This window comes from Myotis davidii, unplaced genomic scaffold (genome assembly GCF_000327345.1).
Source record: "Myotis davidii unplaced genomic scaffold, ASM32734v1 scaffold238, whole genome shotgun sequence".
Classification (NCBI taxonomy): domain Eukaryota; kingdom Metazoa; phylum Chordata; class Mammalia; order Chiroptera; family Vespertilionidae; genus Myotis; species Myotis davidii.
Window position 1 is genome coordinate 4638813 of NW_006293779.1, and position 17830 is coordinate 4656642.

General features: G+C 37.4%; 1 protein-coding gene across 1 annotated transcript in view; it reads right to left on the bottom strand.

Moving 5' to 3' along the window:
* Positions 1 to 17830, bottom strand: part of BRE (brain and reproductive organ-expressed (TNFRSF1A modulator)) — a 352293-nt gene that overhangs the window by 280349 nt on the left and 54114 nt on the right. The window contains exon 4 of the mRNA XM_006767439.2: positions 1957 to 2051. Coding sequence (XP_006767502.1) covers positions 1957 to 2051 — 95 coding nt within the window. The remainder of the gene's footprint in view (positions 1 to 1956; positions 2052 to 17830) is intronic.

The following is a 17830-nucleotide window of genomic DNA, read 5'->3' on the forward strand; positions in this document are numbered from 1 at the left end:
TTGGCCAGAATGTGGGCAGGTGCCTATTTTGGAGAGACTGACCGCTTTCATATGATTATCAGAGATTTGTGACCCCAGTGAGGTTGGGATTGAGTGACCCAGATCACCACTAATATTCTTTAAAGTGTCTGTGATGTCGAAGTGTCTGAGTCATGTCATCTCCCAAGTCTTGCTCTTGGCTCAGTCCCTCTCTGCCCCTTCACCCCACAGCCAGCTGACTTGGGTGGTGCAGAGAGGGGCTGCGGCAGGGAAATGGGAAGTGGGGGTGGTCAAGATATAGTGTAACAGTCTAATCTTCATGCTCAGTTTAGGGCCTGATCCAGAATTAAGCCAACACCGTTAGACACAGACAGAGGCTTGGGCAGACCTCTGGGGAAAACGGCATGAGTAAGTATTCATCTCTGTTTCCCCAGTGGCAGCAACAGCAGCTGCCAGAACTCTGGTCCAACCACCACCTGTTTGAGTAAGAGATCTGCTGAGATAGTGTCAGGACAAGACGCATCTTGTTGGTACATCATCAAGTCAGATGACGCCAGGATTGCACCTGACACAGGTGTTACGCACCTTCAGGCCTCAGGCAGAACCCATTTCCTTCTGAGATGGCAGTTGGGTTTGGGAGTTCATTGTGGTACTTTCCCTTATCCTCTACAGGAGTGGTTCTCAACCCTCTGGCCCTTTAAATACAGTTCCTCATGTTGTGCCCCAGCCATAAAATTATTTTCGTTGCTACTTCATAACTGTAATGTTGCTACTTTATGAATCGTAATGTAAATATCTGATATGCAGGTTGGTCTTAGGTGACCCCTGTTAAAGGGTCATTTGACCGCCAAAGGGGTCGCGACCCACAGGTTGAGAACCGCTGCTAATTCACTTTCTTCAGATAAGCCCTTCAGCTCAATATGGGATGAATATATAACACACAGGATCTACAGGGGCCATACCTAAACTACAATTTTTTTTAAAAACCAGCCAAAGTAACAGTTTTTTGGTAATTATTAGAAATTTAGCAACAAAACCATCCTACTCCTGCCAACCATATTTTTACAACTGTGTTAGAAAATTTAAGATAATTCTTTAAGTTTGGGTTAAAACTTCCTATTTAATACTTCCCTTTTTAAAAAGGGAGGGAACAAGATTTTTAAGTAAGTCATCAAAACTCTAAATTACAAAACTTAAATTTGAGACAAAAAATTCCAAAATCCCAAACTAGGAACATCGTTTTGAACAACAATAAAACTTCTTATAGTAGAGGCACCATAGCAAAATCGAACTTGGTAAGGAAAGAGACATTTTGTCTGGTCAGACTTTTTTTTAACAAAATGGCACGTTTTCTCCACCAGCCACGCAAAGCACACCATGTTTATATAAACCTCATGTGCTCTGACAAGTCCCACCACCCCCTCTCTGCCTTCATTCCAGAGACATCTTACTTCAACTGCGAAGCTTTGGGTCTTGTAGACTTAATCTGGTCTTTACCCTTCTGATAATAATACTGAGATAATATGGATTCAAGTCCAAATTTTGACACTTTCACTTATATTACAAAAAATAAAAAGGCCTCTCAGCCAAAAAACACTCCTCTAACAAGCCCTGTGATGAAGTGTTAGTAAACATTAGAAAATTGATTGCAGGCGTGAAATATTAAGTTAAAACAAAGAAAATGTTTTCAACATGTCTCAAGCTAGAGAAAAAATATTTTAACCAATATGCTAGAGAATTTCATTAATTTTCATTAATTCAAAATAGTCTGAAAGTAAAGCTGCAATGAAAAAATAAAAACACCTCTTACTTAAATTCTTTTAGCACATTAAGAGTTGTACTTATGTCACAAAACAGAGAAAAAAGTGGTGGGAAAAGTCCACGTTTGGCAAATTTAACTATTAAGCAACTGTCAAAAGCTAATTTTATTTTCTTTCAACAAATGAAGAATATCCAAATGAGCCTGCAGTTACTCACATGCAGAGCCGAGGGATCTGGCAGGAATTCAGCATCTTCTCCAAAGATAAAATCAGGGGGCAGCTCTGGGTATTGGGCATTGAAAATTATATCCCCTGAAATAAAAGAAAATGTCAGACCCTTCTCATTTCCTTGTTAAGGTATAACATTCTGAGGAATGCACCAGAAAAAGTTCTGGAAGAAGTTTATGTTAGACAAAAAAAAAAAAAAAAAATTGAAAAACAATTTCTGAATGATTAATTCTCCAAACAAAAGAACTGATATCCTCTTTTAAATTAACATCCACAACACGAAATCAAAAATTTTTAATCTCCTAACACACTATAAATGTAAATAAACAGTAGGAAGGTATAAAAAGCCACATACAAAATACATGGAGATATTTTTGTAGGAAATGTTACAGTCCAGGCACTGCCTGCTAATTAACAGGCCTTGAACGAGAACTGATGCTCTAAAAATATAGTGATTTCCTGGAAGAAATTAAACATATAGACCTTTGGTATAATGGAAAGAACATTGGCTTGGAGAAAAAAAAGTCAGGTGTATAGCTATAAGGTCTCCTAATTATTTAGTATTCAAATCATCTTGGGCAAGTTGTAACTTCTTTACACTTCAGTTTCCTCATCAGTAAAAGTGGGATATAAGATCACTAACTTCACGGATTTGTTCATAAAGTTATCTGTTCATATAAAATTTATAAAGTTAATAAAGAGACCACCCACATGTGAGGATAAAAGACCACCATGTACTAGCACAGTGTCTGGTATATAGCAAGCACTCAATAACTGATAAGGGAATACTAGTGTTGTTATTACTAGTATTTTGAAACATGACAAATTACAAAGCCTCCTTAGCAAATCTGTGTTGTAAATTCTCCTACCTCTCTGTTCCTTTCCTGTCTCCCTCTTTAGCTCCCTTTTTATTCCCTCCATTCACCCCAAGAATCAGTCTTCACCATTCTGCTAATACAAATAAGCAGATTAGTACACCATAATCTAACACACATATACTGGGTTCTAGTATATAGGAGTATGTATACTTGTGTACTTGCATACCATATATCCATACACACACATACAGTTATATCAGTCCAATCATTTTTACTGCTTAAACAGTATCTTCATAGTGATATCCAAATTTAAACATTCAGACTTCAGTTCTCATTTGAGCCTTTCTACCTCTATGTACTAGGTATTTCAATGTCAAACTCAACAAATCTAAAAACATGCTCATGCCCTGGACTGGTTTGGCTCAGTAGATAGAGCGTCGGCCTGCGGACTCAAGGTTCCCGGGTTCGATTCCAGTCAAGGGCATGTACCTTGGTTGCAGGCACATCCCCGGTGGGCGGTATGCAGGAGGCAGCTGATCGATATTTCTCTCTCATCAATGTTTCTAACGCTCTATCCCTCTCCCTTCCTCTCTGTAAAAATTCAATAAAATATATTTTTTAAAAAAATAAATAAAAATAAAAACATGCTCATCACTGTCTCTTTTCTCACCCCTAGCTGACTTCCCTATTTCTAGGGATGGCACTGTTATTCCTTAATCATCATGCTGAAGCTTTGGTATCATCTTCAACCCTACCTGTACCCTTTATACTCATAGGAAACAAACTGTTTCTCATATGGATATGTCCCACTGCTCACAGCTCTATCCAAGCCCAGATGACCTAGTCCAGTGATGGCGAACCTTTTGAGCTCGGCGTATCAGCATTTTGAAAAACCCTAACTTAACTCTGGTGCCGTGTCACATATAAAAATTTTTTGATATTTGCAACCATAGTAAAACAAAGACTTATATTTTTGATATTTATTTTATATATTTAAATGCCATTTAACAAAGAAAAATCAACCAAAGAAATGAGTTTGCATGTCACCTCTAACACGTGTGTCAGAGGTTCGCCATCACTGACCTAGTCCATACATTCATGCATCCAATGAACAAACATTTAAACTCTGCTCTAGGCTCTATGCTAAGCACTAAAGACCAAGCGAAGAACTCTGCTCTTGAAGAGCTGGCAGGACCAGAAGAATTCAGTTATGATCATATCCTCTTAAATGGTCTAATACCAGTTTCCCTCCAGCCCATAATACATTCTGTCACAAAGTAAATCTTCTTGAAGTACTGCTTTGCCCCAAAACTTCCTAGCTAAAAAAAAATCTAAATGATTCTCTAATGTCAAATGGAGTGAGGGCAACCTTTTCCAACTGGCATTAAGGCTTCCAAAATACAATGTTCCTATTTATTTTTCCATTCTTCTCTCTATCTACAAGCCAATACCAATTTTCTATTCCAGTTGATATGATCCACTCACTCACTCACTGACCTTCAAATACTATGACATGTAGTTGAAAAGATCTTACCCCTTCCTCAGTTCTTACCCATCCTTTATGAGCCCACTTAATTAACTTTTCTTGCATAAAGGCTTCCCTAACAAATTCAGAACTAATCATTGTTCCTTATGAAACTCAACAATACTATTTGGTTATGTCATTAACTTGAGTATTGAAATGTAGTCATACTATTTTTATTGTTTCATTAATTTTTAAAATTCATAATAAACACACCCTATAATGTGAGCACTGTGATACACACTGCATCAATACAAAGATGGTTATCCTCTAGGAGCCTACATTTTGTGAGAGAGACAAGACATAAACTTGATCTTCCTAAATATCTTGTAAGCATTCAGAAAACAAGCATGCTCTTATATTTATTTCATGTCTCTGACAAAGCAAAATGCAACACATACAGAATAGATTCAAGAAATACTCAATATATGAAAGAAATTCTATTCTCTACATTGAATATCTAAGTACTGATAAAAATCTACAGTAAAGAATAAAGTATAGAAGAGTTATTACTTCTACCATTTTCTGTAAGGAAAAAATTTGAGCAAGAATATATCCTTTAGAAGTTGGGCTTAGAATTAAATTATCAAAAGTTAGTACCAAAAAAAAAAAGTTGGTACAGCCCTGACTAGTGTTGCTCAATAGTTAAAGCATTGACCCACCCACCAAAGGGTGGCAGGTTCGCTTCCCAGTCAAGGGCATATACCTGGATTGCAGGTTCAACCCCCAGCCCCAGTCAAGGTGTTTGCAGGAGGCAACCAATTGATGTGTGTCTGTCTCACATCAATGTTTCTCTCTCTTCTCTCCTCTTCCTCTCCCTCTCCCTCTCCTTCTCCCTCTCTCCTCCTCCCTCCTTCCCGCCCTTCCTTCCACTCTCTCTAAAATAAAAATCAATGGAAAAAATATCTTTGGGTGAGGCTTAACAAAAAATAAATAAAAGTTACTACAATCCGTCCCTTCATCCAACCCACAATCTGGTTGTCAACTATATCTATTATGAGTTATAAAATTTCTTCAAATCTGCCAACTATAAAGCATTAATCCAAGCCAAGATGAAGAAGAACTGGTGAAAACAATACGAATGCTCTGATTACTCATTCTTATTCAAGTACACCCAGCATGAACAATTCCTTAGGAGGACATGTACATTAGAGCTACGTTTTCAAAAGCTCTATGGCTGGCTTACTTTAGTGACCTTTACCAAAATAAAATCATAAAGTTAATAAAGCCAAAGGCATTAAACTTTTGGAAAAAGCCAAGCTAGAATCCATTGTGCCTCAATGCTCAAAAAATAAATAGCATGCTAAATTCCAATAGAAGCAATTTTATTATTTTTGTTTCTACTGAAGACACAAAGCTTGCTTTTCAAATTCTCAAAGGAGCATTGTCAGTAATACATCGTATTTCCAAACCACCAAACATTAAAAATCTGATCCAAGGATATTCACTCATGCCAATTCTATTCAACATTGTACTGCAACTTCTAGCCAGGGCACTTAGGCAAGAAAAATGAATAAATGGCATCTAGATTGGCTATAAAATCCAAAAGAAATAAAAAATAAACTATGAGAACCAGTAAGTTCAGCAAGGTTGCAAAATACAAGGTAAATGTATAAAATCAATTCCATTTCTATACATTATCAATGAACAATCTAAAATGAAATTAAAAAAGCAATTTCACTTACAACAGCATAAATAAGAATAAAATACTTAGGAATAAACTTAACAAAAGAAATGTAAGATTATACATTTAAAAACTACAGACATTGGTGAAAAATGTTAAAGAAGGCCTACATAAATGGGAGACATCTCATGTCCATGAATCAGAAGATTTAATATTGTTCAGATGACAATACTACCTAAATCAAACTACAGATTTCATATAATCCTTATCAAAATCCCTGACATACTTATTGCAGAAATTGACAAACCAATCCTAAAAGTCATATGTATATGCAAGGGATCCAGAATGGCCAAAAAGCAATCTTGAAAACGCAAGGTTGTAGGACTTACACTTGCCAACTGAAAATTTATTCCCAATTCAAAACCACAGTAATCAAAACTGTGTGGTACTGGCATAAGCAGAGACATTCTGATCAATGGAATAGAATTCAGAGTCTAGCAATAAACTTTCACATTTATAGTCAATTGATTTTGACAAAGGCAGTAAGACAATTCAATGGGGCAAAGAGAAAATATTGAGTGTTGAGGCTGTGGAAAAATTGGAACCCTTGTGAGCCACGGGTGGGAATGTAAACTGGTGCAGCCACTATGGAAAACAATATGGCAGCTCCTCAAAAATTTTTAAATGGAATTACCATGTAATTCAGCAATTCTACCAAAACAAGTGAAATTGGTGTTTCATAGGGTTATTTGTACACTATTATTCCCAATATAGTAGTCTAACTAAAGCAATTGTCCATTGACAGTTAAAAAAATGAACATACACAATGGAACATTAAATTTAACCTTAAAAAGGACATTCTGACACATGCTAGCTATTACATGAATAAAGCTTGAGAGTGTAATGGTAAGTAAAATAAGCCAGTCACAAAAAGACAAGAACTATGTGATTCTACTTATATGAAGTACCTCTGTCAAATTCATAGACAGAAAGAAGAATGGTGGTTGGCAAGGGCTAGGGGAAAAGGAAATGGGGAGTTGTTTAATGGGTATAAAGAGTTTGTTTTACAAAATGAAAAGAGTTATGGAGATTGGATACACAACAATATGAATGTACTTAACACTACCGAAATGTACACTTAAAAATTATTAAGATGCTAAATTTTATGTTATGCATATTTTACCACAATTAAAAAAAAAAATTAGCCCAGCCGGCATGGCTCAGTGGTTGAACATCGACCTATACATTGTCAGACTAAACCAGAAGGTCACGTTTCGATTCCTGGGCAGGGCATATGCCAGGGTTGCAAGGCTTGATCCCCAGTGGGGGGGCGGGCAGGAGGCAGCCGATCAATGATTCTCTATCATCACTGATGTTTCGATCTCTCTCTCCCTCTCCCTTCCTCTCTGAAATCAATAAAAATATATATTTTTTTAAAAAATTTTAATAAAAGGGTCTGCTATGGAGTGAATGTTTGTATCCCCTTAAAATTCACATGTGGAGCCCCACCGGCATGGCTCAGTGATTGAGCATTGACCTATGAACAGAAGGTCATGGTTTGATTCCCAGTCACGCCACATGCCACATGCCCAGGTTACTGGCTGGATCCCCAGCAGGGGGGAAGGAGGCAGCTGGTCAATGATTCTCATCATTGATGTCATTGATGTTTCTATCTCTCCCTCTCTCTTCTTCTCGGAAATCAATTTATACACACACACACACACACACACACACACACACACACACACACATATGTGAAATTCATATGTGGAAACCTAATTCCCAATGTGATAATATTTAGAGGTAGGGCCTTTGGGAGGTGATTAGGTCATAAGGGCATGGGCCTCAAGAATGGGATTAGTGCCCTTAAAAAAAGACCCGACAGAGCTCTTTTGTGCCCTTCTGTCATGTGAGGTTACAATGAAAAAACAGACTGAATCAGGAACAAGACCCTCACCAGACACTGAATCTGCCAGTATCTTGCTCTCATACTTCCCAGCCTCCAGAACTGTGAAAAGTAAATGTTTGCCCTAGCTGGTTTGGCTCAGTGGATAGAGCAAAGACCTGCAGACTCAAGGGTCCCAAGTTGGATTCCAGTCAAGGGCACTTGCCTGCGTTGTGGGCTCAATCCCCAGTGGTGGGCGTGCAGGAGGCAGCCAATCAATGATTCTCTTTCATCATTGATGTTTCTATATCTCTCTCCCTCTCCCTTCCTCTCTGAAATCAATAAAAATATATTTAAAAAGAAAAGAATAAATATCTTAATTTTTTTTTAAAAGTAAATATTTGTTGCTTAAGCCATTCAACGTCTAATATGTTGCTATAGCAGCCCAAACAAAGAGTCTTTTCAACAAATAGTGCTGGGACAATGGGATATCCTCACGCTAACCAATCAAAGTTGAGTCCCTAAACTATACCAAAATTACCTCAAAATGGATCAAAGATCTAAATGTAAGAGAGAAAATTATAGAACTCTTTGAGGAAAACATAGAGGTATATCTTTATTATTAGGCAGTGTTTTCTTACATATGAAATCAAAAGCACAAGCAACAAAAGAAAAACTACGTAAATTGGACATCATAAAAATGTTACATTTTTGTCCTTCCAGGACACTATCTAGAAAGTGAAAAGACAACTTATAGGAGAAAATACATGATTTGGCACATCATATGTATGATAAAGAACTTGAACCCAGAATATATAAGGCACATTTATATATAAGACACCTCAATAATAAAAAGACAACCCAATTTAAAAATGGACAAAGGGTTTAAATAGCTATTTCTCCAAAGTAGATATGGAAATGGCCAACAAGTATATGAAAAAATCCTCAACATCATTAATCATCCTATATAATAAAAGGGTAATACGCAAATTGACCCTAATGGCAAAAGAACCTGGAACAACCGGTCGCTATGATGTGCACTGACCACCAGGAGGCAGACACTCAACACAGGAGCTGCCTCCTGATGGTCAGTGCGCTTCCACAGGGGGAGCACCGCACAGCCAGAAGCCGGCTCATGGCTGGCCAGCGCAGCAGTGGTGGCGGGAGCCTCTCCCACCTCCAAGGCAGCAATAAGGATGTCTGACTAATGGGCTCCTGGGCCCATTAAAGGAATATCTGACTGCCAGCTTAGGCCCAAACCCCCAAGGAGCGGGCCTAAGCCAGCAGGTGGACATCCCCCAAGGGCTCCTGGGCTGTGAGAGGGCAAAGGCCAGGCTGAGGGACCCCCCCGCCCAGTGCATGAATTTTCATGCAACGGGCCTCTAGTTAATAAAATAAAAATCAAAACCACAATGAAATACCACTTCACACCTACTATGATGGCTACAATCAAAACGACATAGAATAATAGGTCTTGGTGAGTATGTGGAGAAACTGGAACCCTCATACACTGCTGGTGGGAATTGAAAATGGTACCACTACTTTGGAAAACAGTTTGGCAGTTCCTCAAAATATTAAACACAGAGTTACCTTATGACGCACCTTATAACCTGAAAATGTCCAGGCTACAATACTGGGACCAACGCTTCATAATATGACACATTCATGAAATCACAGAAATTCCAAAATGAAAAGAGTTGTTATGTATATTAACGTATTTTAAGGTAGTTTTTATTTACACACCTGTGCCTTAGAAGCTGACAATTTTAATATATTCTTTTTTATTAAAACTCACAGTTATATACTCAAACAAAATGAAAACATGTTCACACAAAAACTTGCACATGAGTGTTTATAGCAGCACTATTCACATTGACAAAAAGTAGAAAAAAAAAACAATGTCCATCAACTGAAGAATGGATAAATAAAATGTGAGATATGTATATCATTCAGTTATTTTAAAAAGGTACTGTTACATGCTATAATGTAGATGAACCTTGAAAACTTTATGCTAAGTGAAAACAGTCAGACACAAAAGGCCACATATATTGTATGATTATTGTATAATTTCATTTACATGAAATGTCTAGAATGTAAATCCATAGAGACAGAAAGTGGATTAATGGTTGCCAGGGTCAGGAAAAGGAGGAAATGGGGAGTGACTGCTAACAAGTACAAGGTTTCTTTTTATGGAGATGAAAATGTTCTGGAATAGTGCTGAAGGTTGCACAACTTTGTGAATGCATTAAAACCACTGAATTGTACACTTCAAAGAGAGAATTGCATGGTATGTAAATAAATTTCAATAAAGCTGTTATTTTTTAGTGTGATACAAAAATTTGTCCTACTTTAATCTTAACTTAAATAAATGAACTAGAAAGTATTTACTCAATGGTTCTGAATAAATTTATTTTTTATAAATAAAATCATCTTGAAAATGCAATTAGGGAGTTCTCCCGTTTTTAAAACTCTGCAATGAGCTCTTTTTAAAAACAAAGACTATTTTGATAATCTCTGAATACTTACAAAGATCTTTCATTTTCAAGAAGCTCCCACATGGATCCTTTTAAACAACAGTACTAGGGAAGTTAATTTCTTTTTTTTTTCTTACTTTAGTTGATATTTTTACATTTCAAAGCAGCTCAAAGTATTTGACTATACAATATTTTTTAAATAAAAGCTATATACCAAATTATCACACCCTCAACTGGGAGGATCTTTTTAAAGAGACGTTGCTATAATATATATAATAAAAACATTATACGAGTATTTTTCAAAACAAGTAAATTTAAATACCTTTCAGAATCTCACCCTTACATTTCAGAATTTCTCAAACTCTTACCTTCAACCTCTAAGATCTCCTGAAACACTGTGTTCAACATCTATAGCCTCTTTGCAATAAAATGCGTCATTGTTTTCTTGCTATGGAGAACAGTCAGTAAATCAGTCAAGAACATTATTAAAAACCTCGATGCACAGATGCACATATTGGACACCTGGGGAGTGATATGGGAAGGAGAAAACACAGCACCTGACCTCAAGGCGGAGATGGTGAGAAAAGACCAACACAAATCACACAGGAGAGCAATAGCCTCGCATTTCCTCTATTTCACCCTGGAGAAGATGACAGGAACACAAAGTACAGACTCCTCAGATACTGCTTATTTCAACTTTCCAGAAAAAAAGAAGAGTAGGCAGGAGGACGAAGAAATAAAAGCAGGATAGAGGGTGACATAAGGTGAGGTAAAAAAAAAGTAAAGACACAAAACACCTAGAATGGCTAGCAGTTGTGATCAACTAAAAACAAAATGGTAGTTTCAAGTTTTATTTTTTATCACAACCTGAAAATGTCCAGGCTACAATACTGGGACCAACACTTCATAATATGACACATTCAGAAATTCCAAAATGAAAAGAGTTGTTATGTATATTAATGTATTTTAAGGTAGTTTTTATTTACACACCTGTGCCTTAGAAGCTGACAATTTTAATATATTCTTTTTTATTTCAGAGAAGAAGGGAGATAAAGAGAGAGATAGAAACATCAATGATGCGAGAGAATCACTGATCAGCTGGCTCCTGCACATCCCACACTGGGGATCAAGTCCACAACCTGGGCATGTGTCCTGACCAGGAATCGAACCGTGCCTCCTGGTTCATAGGTCAACGCTCAACCACTAAGCCACGCCAACTAAGCTAGAAGCTGACAATCTTGAGGATATCAACATCATCTCAGGAAGACCTCATCCCAGATTGCAGAGTGAGCCGTCCTCCTGATCCCAGTCATAGAAGGACCACAGCTTGTCCACAGGCTCCTTTCCCTATTCTTACCACTGAAATAGTATCTACCTTAAAGTGTGTGTGTGCGTGTGCGTGTGCGTGTGCGTGCGTGTGTGTGTGTTAATCCTCACCCGAGGATATTTTTCCATTGATTTTTAGTGAGAGTGGGAGGAAGGAAAAGACAGAGAGAAACATCAATGTGAGAGAAACATATCAATTGATTGCTTCCTGCACAGCCCAGACCAGGGCCTGTGCCGGGGAGGAGCCTGCAACCAAGGTACGTGCCCTTGACCAGAATCAACCTGGGACCCTTTGTTCCACAGGCTGGCATTCTATCCACTGAGCCAAACCAGCTAAGGTGAACCTTAAAGTTTAAATAACTGCCAGGAAATACAGTTTCAAAGAAATAACTCAAGTGGTAAATAACTGGAGTTTTGCCAATAATGGAAGAATCATTCCTCAGTTGCTACATAAAATGGTTATTTACTGAAACTCCAAGTATGGAAAGGAAGCATCAGATGAGAACCTTGTGGAAATGCCAGCTGAACTACCTTCTCAATGGGAAGGTAGATTCAAGCAATAATTTGACAAAAGACTTTAGAGAGGTGACTCATTGCCAAGAGTTCTAACTCTTGATAGTGTTTCCTTATACTGAAGTTTAATCTCTCTTTCTTTCTCTTAAAATTTCATCCACTACAACTTAGGAATTTATGGAACAATTCTAGTTTCATTTTAATATCACAGACCTTCTACTCCCTTTACAGGCAGCTCTTGTGACCTCTCTTTCAACCCCACCATGAGTCACATCTTGACCAGGCTAAATACTCCAGTTTCTTTCACTATTACTCATACGACTTGGTCTCAATTTATTTTATCATCCATTCCTCTCTTCTCTGCAGGTGTACTAGTTTGTGTAAATCCTCTTAGAGGATAATACCCAAAACTAACCATAATCTAAAGAGCACAGAATCAAGTTCAAAAATCCATGCCTTCATTTTAGATACTAACCTTCTATTTAAAAAATACCACTGGAAATTGAAATAGCTTTCTTTGGCAGACACATCAGTGTTGACTAGTATTATGCTTCCTACCAATTAAGAGCCCCAAGACTTTTATATACATACTAGAGGCCCAGTGCATGAAAATTCGTGCCCTCGGCGGGGTGGGGGTCCCCTCAGCCTGGCCTGTGCCTTCTCGCAGTCTGGGACCCCTCAGGGGATGTCCACCTACCAGCTTAGGCCTGTTCCCCAGGGGATCGGGCCTAAGCTGGCAGTCAGACATACCACTGGCAGCCTGGGAGCCCTAGTCGGACATCCTTAGCACTGCCAAGGAAGTGGGAGAGGCTCCCGCCACCGCCGCTGCGCTCGCAGCCATCAGCCCAGCTTGTGGTCAAGTGGAGCTCCCCCTGTGGGAGCACACTGACCACCAGGGGGCAGCTCCTGCGTTGAGAGTCTTCCCCCTAATGGTCAGTGCGCGCCCTTAGGGTCAATTTGTGTATTACCCTTTTATTATAAAAATTCTCTCTCTCTGGCAGACTGAGTTCAATTAATCAGTATCTCATGGGTGCAATCTTATAAACAATATTTACCCAAGAATACTACAAACCTAGAACATTCATTACAAGAATACCACAAAGAAACTTAACAAGTACCTCAAAGATATACTCTGCTTTCCTACAAATTCAGAGATAGTGCCAATGATTCCACTGTATAGCACGCTTTATGTCTTGAGAGGCAGAATTTCTTTTCCTATATCAAGGAAAAGAATTATGGTATCTGGGAGTTGAGATAATTTGTATAACACAGGCCCTCAAGAAATATCTGTTTAAAAAGAAAAAAAAAAAAGGATGATCCTGGCCAGTGTGACTCAGTGGTTGAATATTGACCAATGAACCAGGAGATCATAGTTCGATTCCGGTCAAGGGCATATGCCCAGGTTGTGGGCTCAGTCCCCAGTGGGGGCCATGCAGGAGGCAGCAATCGATGATTCTCTCTCATCATTGATGTATATCTATCACTCTCTCCCTCTCCCTTCCTCTCTGAAGTCAATTAAAAAATACATTTTTTAAATATGAAAGTGGGGGAGATTAAATGTAAGTCATTTACAATGGCCTCCTTTCCACATAAGACTTCCTTCTATCAGACCCCTATCTCTAGACTGAGACCACATTTAATTCTTCTTTGCATTTCTAGTATCTGAGGCTATGCTGTACAACGGAAATATATTTCACACACATAATTTAAAAGTTACTAGTGGCCACATGAAAAGAGTAAAAGGAAAAGGGTGAAATTAAGTTTCTAACTATTATTTTTTCTTTATTTTTTTTAAATTCAAGAGACAAGTATTAGTTCCTACTGAAGATTACTTATGTCTAACTGAACACTAAGAACTGTAAGAATAATGTCTCAATAAAAATACCAGTTTAACATGCACAAAGTCAAGAAAACCAACGATGCCAGATACTGAATTTATATTGCACTGTCCTTTGAATACCCAGCAGTCTATTTTTTTAATTTATACAGTAAAATTCACCTTTTTGGAGTACATTATGAATTTTATCACATGCATAGATTTGCATACATAGATTTATATAAACAACATCAAAATTAGGATACAGAACAATTCTATCATCCTCCCAAATTTCCTCTTGCTATCCCTTTGTAGTTAAACTTTCCCATCACCCCTCATTCCCAGCAGCATCTGATACGCACTCTCTCACTTCAGTTTCACCTTTTCCAGAATGTCATATTGAGATAGGCTAGTAAGCCAGGACAATGGAATAGGGAAACTGAAACAGACAGTTAAACAGTCAAGCAATTTATTGCCATCTAGTAAATCGAAAACTCCCATATTCTGAAACCAAAGACACTTAAGAGTAAATGGTTTACATTTCTCTTCTCCAAGCAGAGGGTAAATAGCTTACATCACCCTACTCAAGGAAGACAGAGAGCAGAAATCCAATTAGAACCATTTGCCAACCACACCCAAGAACAGATAAAGTTAAGGGTTTGGTGCATCAGCATAAAGCTGATTATAATGATATCTACCCCAAAACCTCCCCTAAAACCCCAGCCTTTAAAAGCCACCAAAATGAAGATCCCAACATGTGCTTTCCCTCCTACAAGCATGCCTGAACCTTTCCCCTCTTCTTCCCCCACAGGCATGCATCTCCTAAACTCTAAGGTTCCCAAAAGACTTGCAACCAGGGGAGCAGTTGGGCAGCAGCAGGTCATTCCAGCCTAACCCCCTGAACCTGTCTCTGATTTTTCACTCTGAGTTCAATTAATCAGTACCTCACTCAACCACTGAGTCAAGGTCCTGCTCTTATACTTTCTTTGCCCATTGTTTTTATTGAGTTGGTTCTTTTCTTATTGTTGACTTTTGAGAGCTCTTAACTGGAAATCTGTCCTAAGATTTGTTATTTGTATTTCCAGTAACAATATAAATGGAACCATATAGTATGTAACCTTTTGAAACTGGCTTCTTTCACTTAGCATATGGTATTTAAGAGTTAGCCAAATATATTGATACATTTAAGTACATGTATCAATCGTTTGTTCCTTTTTATAGCTGACTAGTATTCCATTGTATGGATGTAGCACAATTTCTTTATCCATTTACCCCAATGAAGGATATCTGAGTTACTTCTGTTTTTTTATTATGAATAATGCTGTTACAAACATCCATGTACTGTATATGCTGTGTGAATATAAAATTTTCATTTCTAGAAAAATAATTATCATTTCTAGATAAATACTTAAGAGTGGAATCACTAGGTCATATGAAGAAGTAAATATCTTTAACCTTAAAACAAACTGCTAAACTGTTTTCCAGAATAGTTGTTCCATTTAACAGTCAAACAAATAATGCAAGAGAGTTCCAATTGCTACACATTCTCACCAATACTTGATATGGTCCATTTGCTGTTGTTATTGTCCTTATTATTTTTAGTCCTTCTAAGAGGTGTGTCATGACATCTCATTCTGGTTTTAATTTCTATTTCCCTAATGACTAATGAAGTTAAGCATCTTTTCATATGCTTATTTGCTATCTGTATATCTTCTCTGGTGGAGTGTATTCTAATCTATTGCCCATTGGTGTGTTTTTTTTCAGTTGTTTCTTTTATTGTTAACTTTTTTTTTAATCCTCACCTGAGGATTTAATCAATTGTTTCATTGATTTCTAGAGAGAGAGGAAGAGAGAGGGAAAGACAGAGAGAAATATTGATGTGAGAGGAACACAGCTATTGGTTGCCTCCTGCACTCACCCAGACCAGGGCCTGGGCCAGGGAAGAGCCTGCAACTGAGGTTCATGCCCTTTTCCGCATTGAACCCAGAACCCTTCACTCCACATGTCGACACTATCCACTGAGCCAAATCAGCTTGGGGTTATTGTTGACTTTTGAGAGCTCTTTGTATGTTCTGGAAATCTGTCCTCTGTCAGATATGTTATTTGGAAGTACTTTCTCCCACTGTGCTTTATCTTTTCATTCTCTGAACAGGATCTTCAGCAGAGCAAGTTTCTAAATTGGTGAAATCCAATTGATTAACTTTTTTCTTTGATGAGTTGTTTTTCATGTTGTATCTGAGAATTCATTGCCTAACTAAAGTCACAAAGACTCCCTTCTATGTTTTCTTCTCAGAGTTTTATAGTTTGAAATTTTATATTTCCGAATGTGATTTATTTGGGTTATATTTTGTACATGGTTTAAAATCAAGATTTTTTTTGCATACAGATGCCCGATTGTTCTAGCACCATTTGCCAAGAAGACTATCCTTTTTCCATCAAAGTGTCTTTCCATTGTGAAAAATCAATTAATCATATGTACATGGTTCTATTATTTACCTTTCAATTTAGTTTTATTGATCTGTATCTATTCTTTTGCCCATACTGCACTGCCCTTGAAAATTAGTCTTAAAATTAAGTAGTCTGACATATGCAACTTCGTTCTTCTTTTCAAAATTTATTTGCTTTTCTAAATCCTTTGCCTTTCCAAATAAATTTTAAAACCATCTTGTCAATACCTATAAAATCCTGCTGAGATTCTGATGGGTATTACACTAAAAATATAGATTAACTAAGGGAAAATTGACTTAACTATATTCAGTCTTCTAATCCATGAATACATCTGTCCATTTATTGAAGTTTTTTATTCCATATATCTGATATAGATCCTGAACATATCTTACTAGATTTATAACTAAATTTTTCTTTCTGTTTTTTTTAGAGGGTAGCTATTTTAAAGGCATTGTTTGTAAATTTTCTTTCCAAATGTTCTTGCTAGTATAAAAATAAAAAGGCTGATTTTCCTATATTTACTCATATCCTAAAATCCTGGAAAACTCACTTATTAATTCTAGAATTTTTTTTAATTTCTTGGAATTTTCTACATATACAATCATGTCATATGTGAAGAGGCAATTTTATTTATTTATTTCCAATCTGTTTGCCTTTTATTTCTTTTTCTTGCTTTATACAATGCCCATGACTTTCAGTATAATGTTATATCAGAGTTGAGAAAATGAACACCCTTGCCTTTTCTCAATCTTAGGAAGAAAGCATATAGTCTTTCACCTTTACTTATGATGTTAGTTGTAACTTTTGTGTAGATATCCTCTATAAGGTTCAGATTGAGAAAATTGTCTTCTATTCCTATACCACTAAGTTTTTATCATGAACATATTTTGAATTTTGTTCAGTGTTTTTTTCTGCATCTATTGATATGATCATATGGTTTCTCTTGTATTAGTCCATAAATATGGAGAATAACATTGATGACTTTCAAATATTGAATCTGTTGTGTATTCCCAGGATAAAACCCACATGGGCATGATGCACTTTATATTTTTTTTCCTGCTGGATTCTATCTATATAGCCTATCTAATAATAGAGAAACATGGTAATTAACCATAACTTCGCTACCCTTCCCATTGGCTAATTAGCGAGATATGCAAATTAACTGCCAACCAAGATGGCGGTTGGCAGCCAGGCAGCTGAAGTGAACAGGAGGCTTGCTTGCTCCAGTGATAGAGGAAGCCAAGGTTCCCCGCCTGCCGCGGCCCAGCTCTAAGCTCCGAAAGCAACAATGCTTCAATTATAGAACCTAAACAAACCCCAGATACCTGCTTTCAGCCAGCAACGGCCTCAGAGCTGGAGCCGGCTCTCAGCTTCAGTGACAGCTATAGAAGGTAAATAAATCCCAGAAGAAAAAAAAAAAAGGCTGGGAGCTACAGC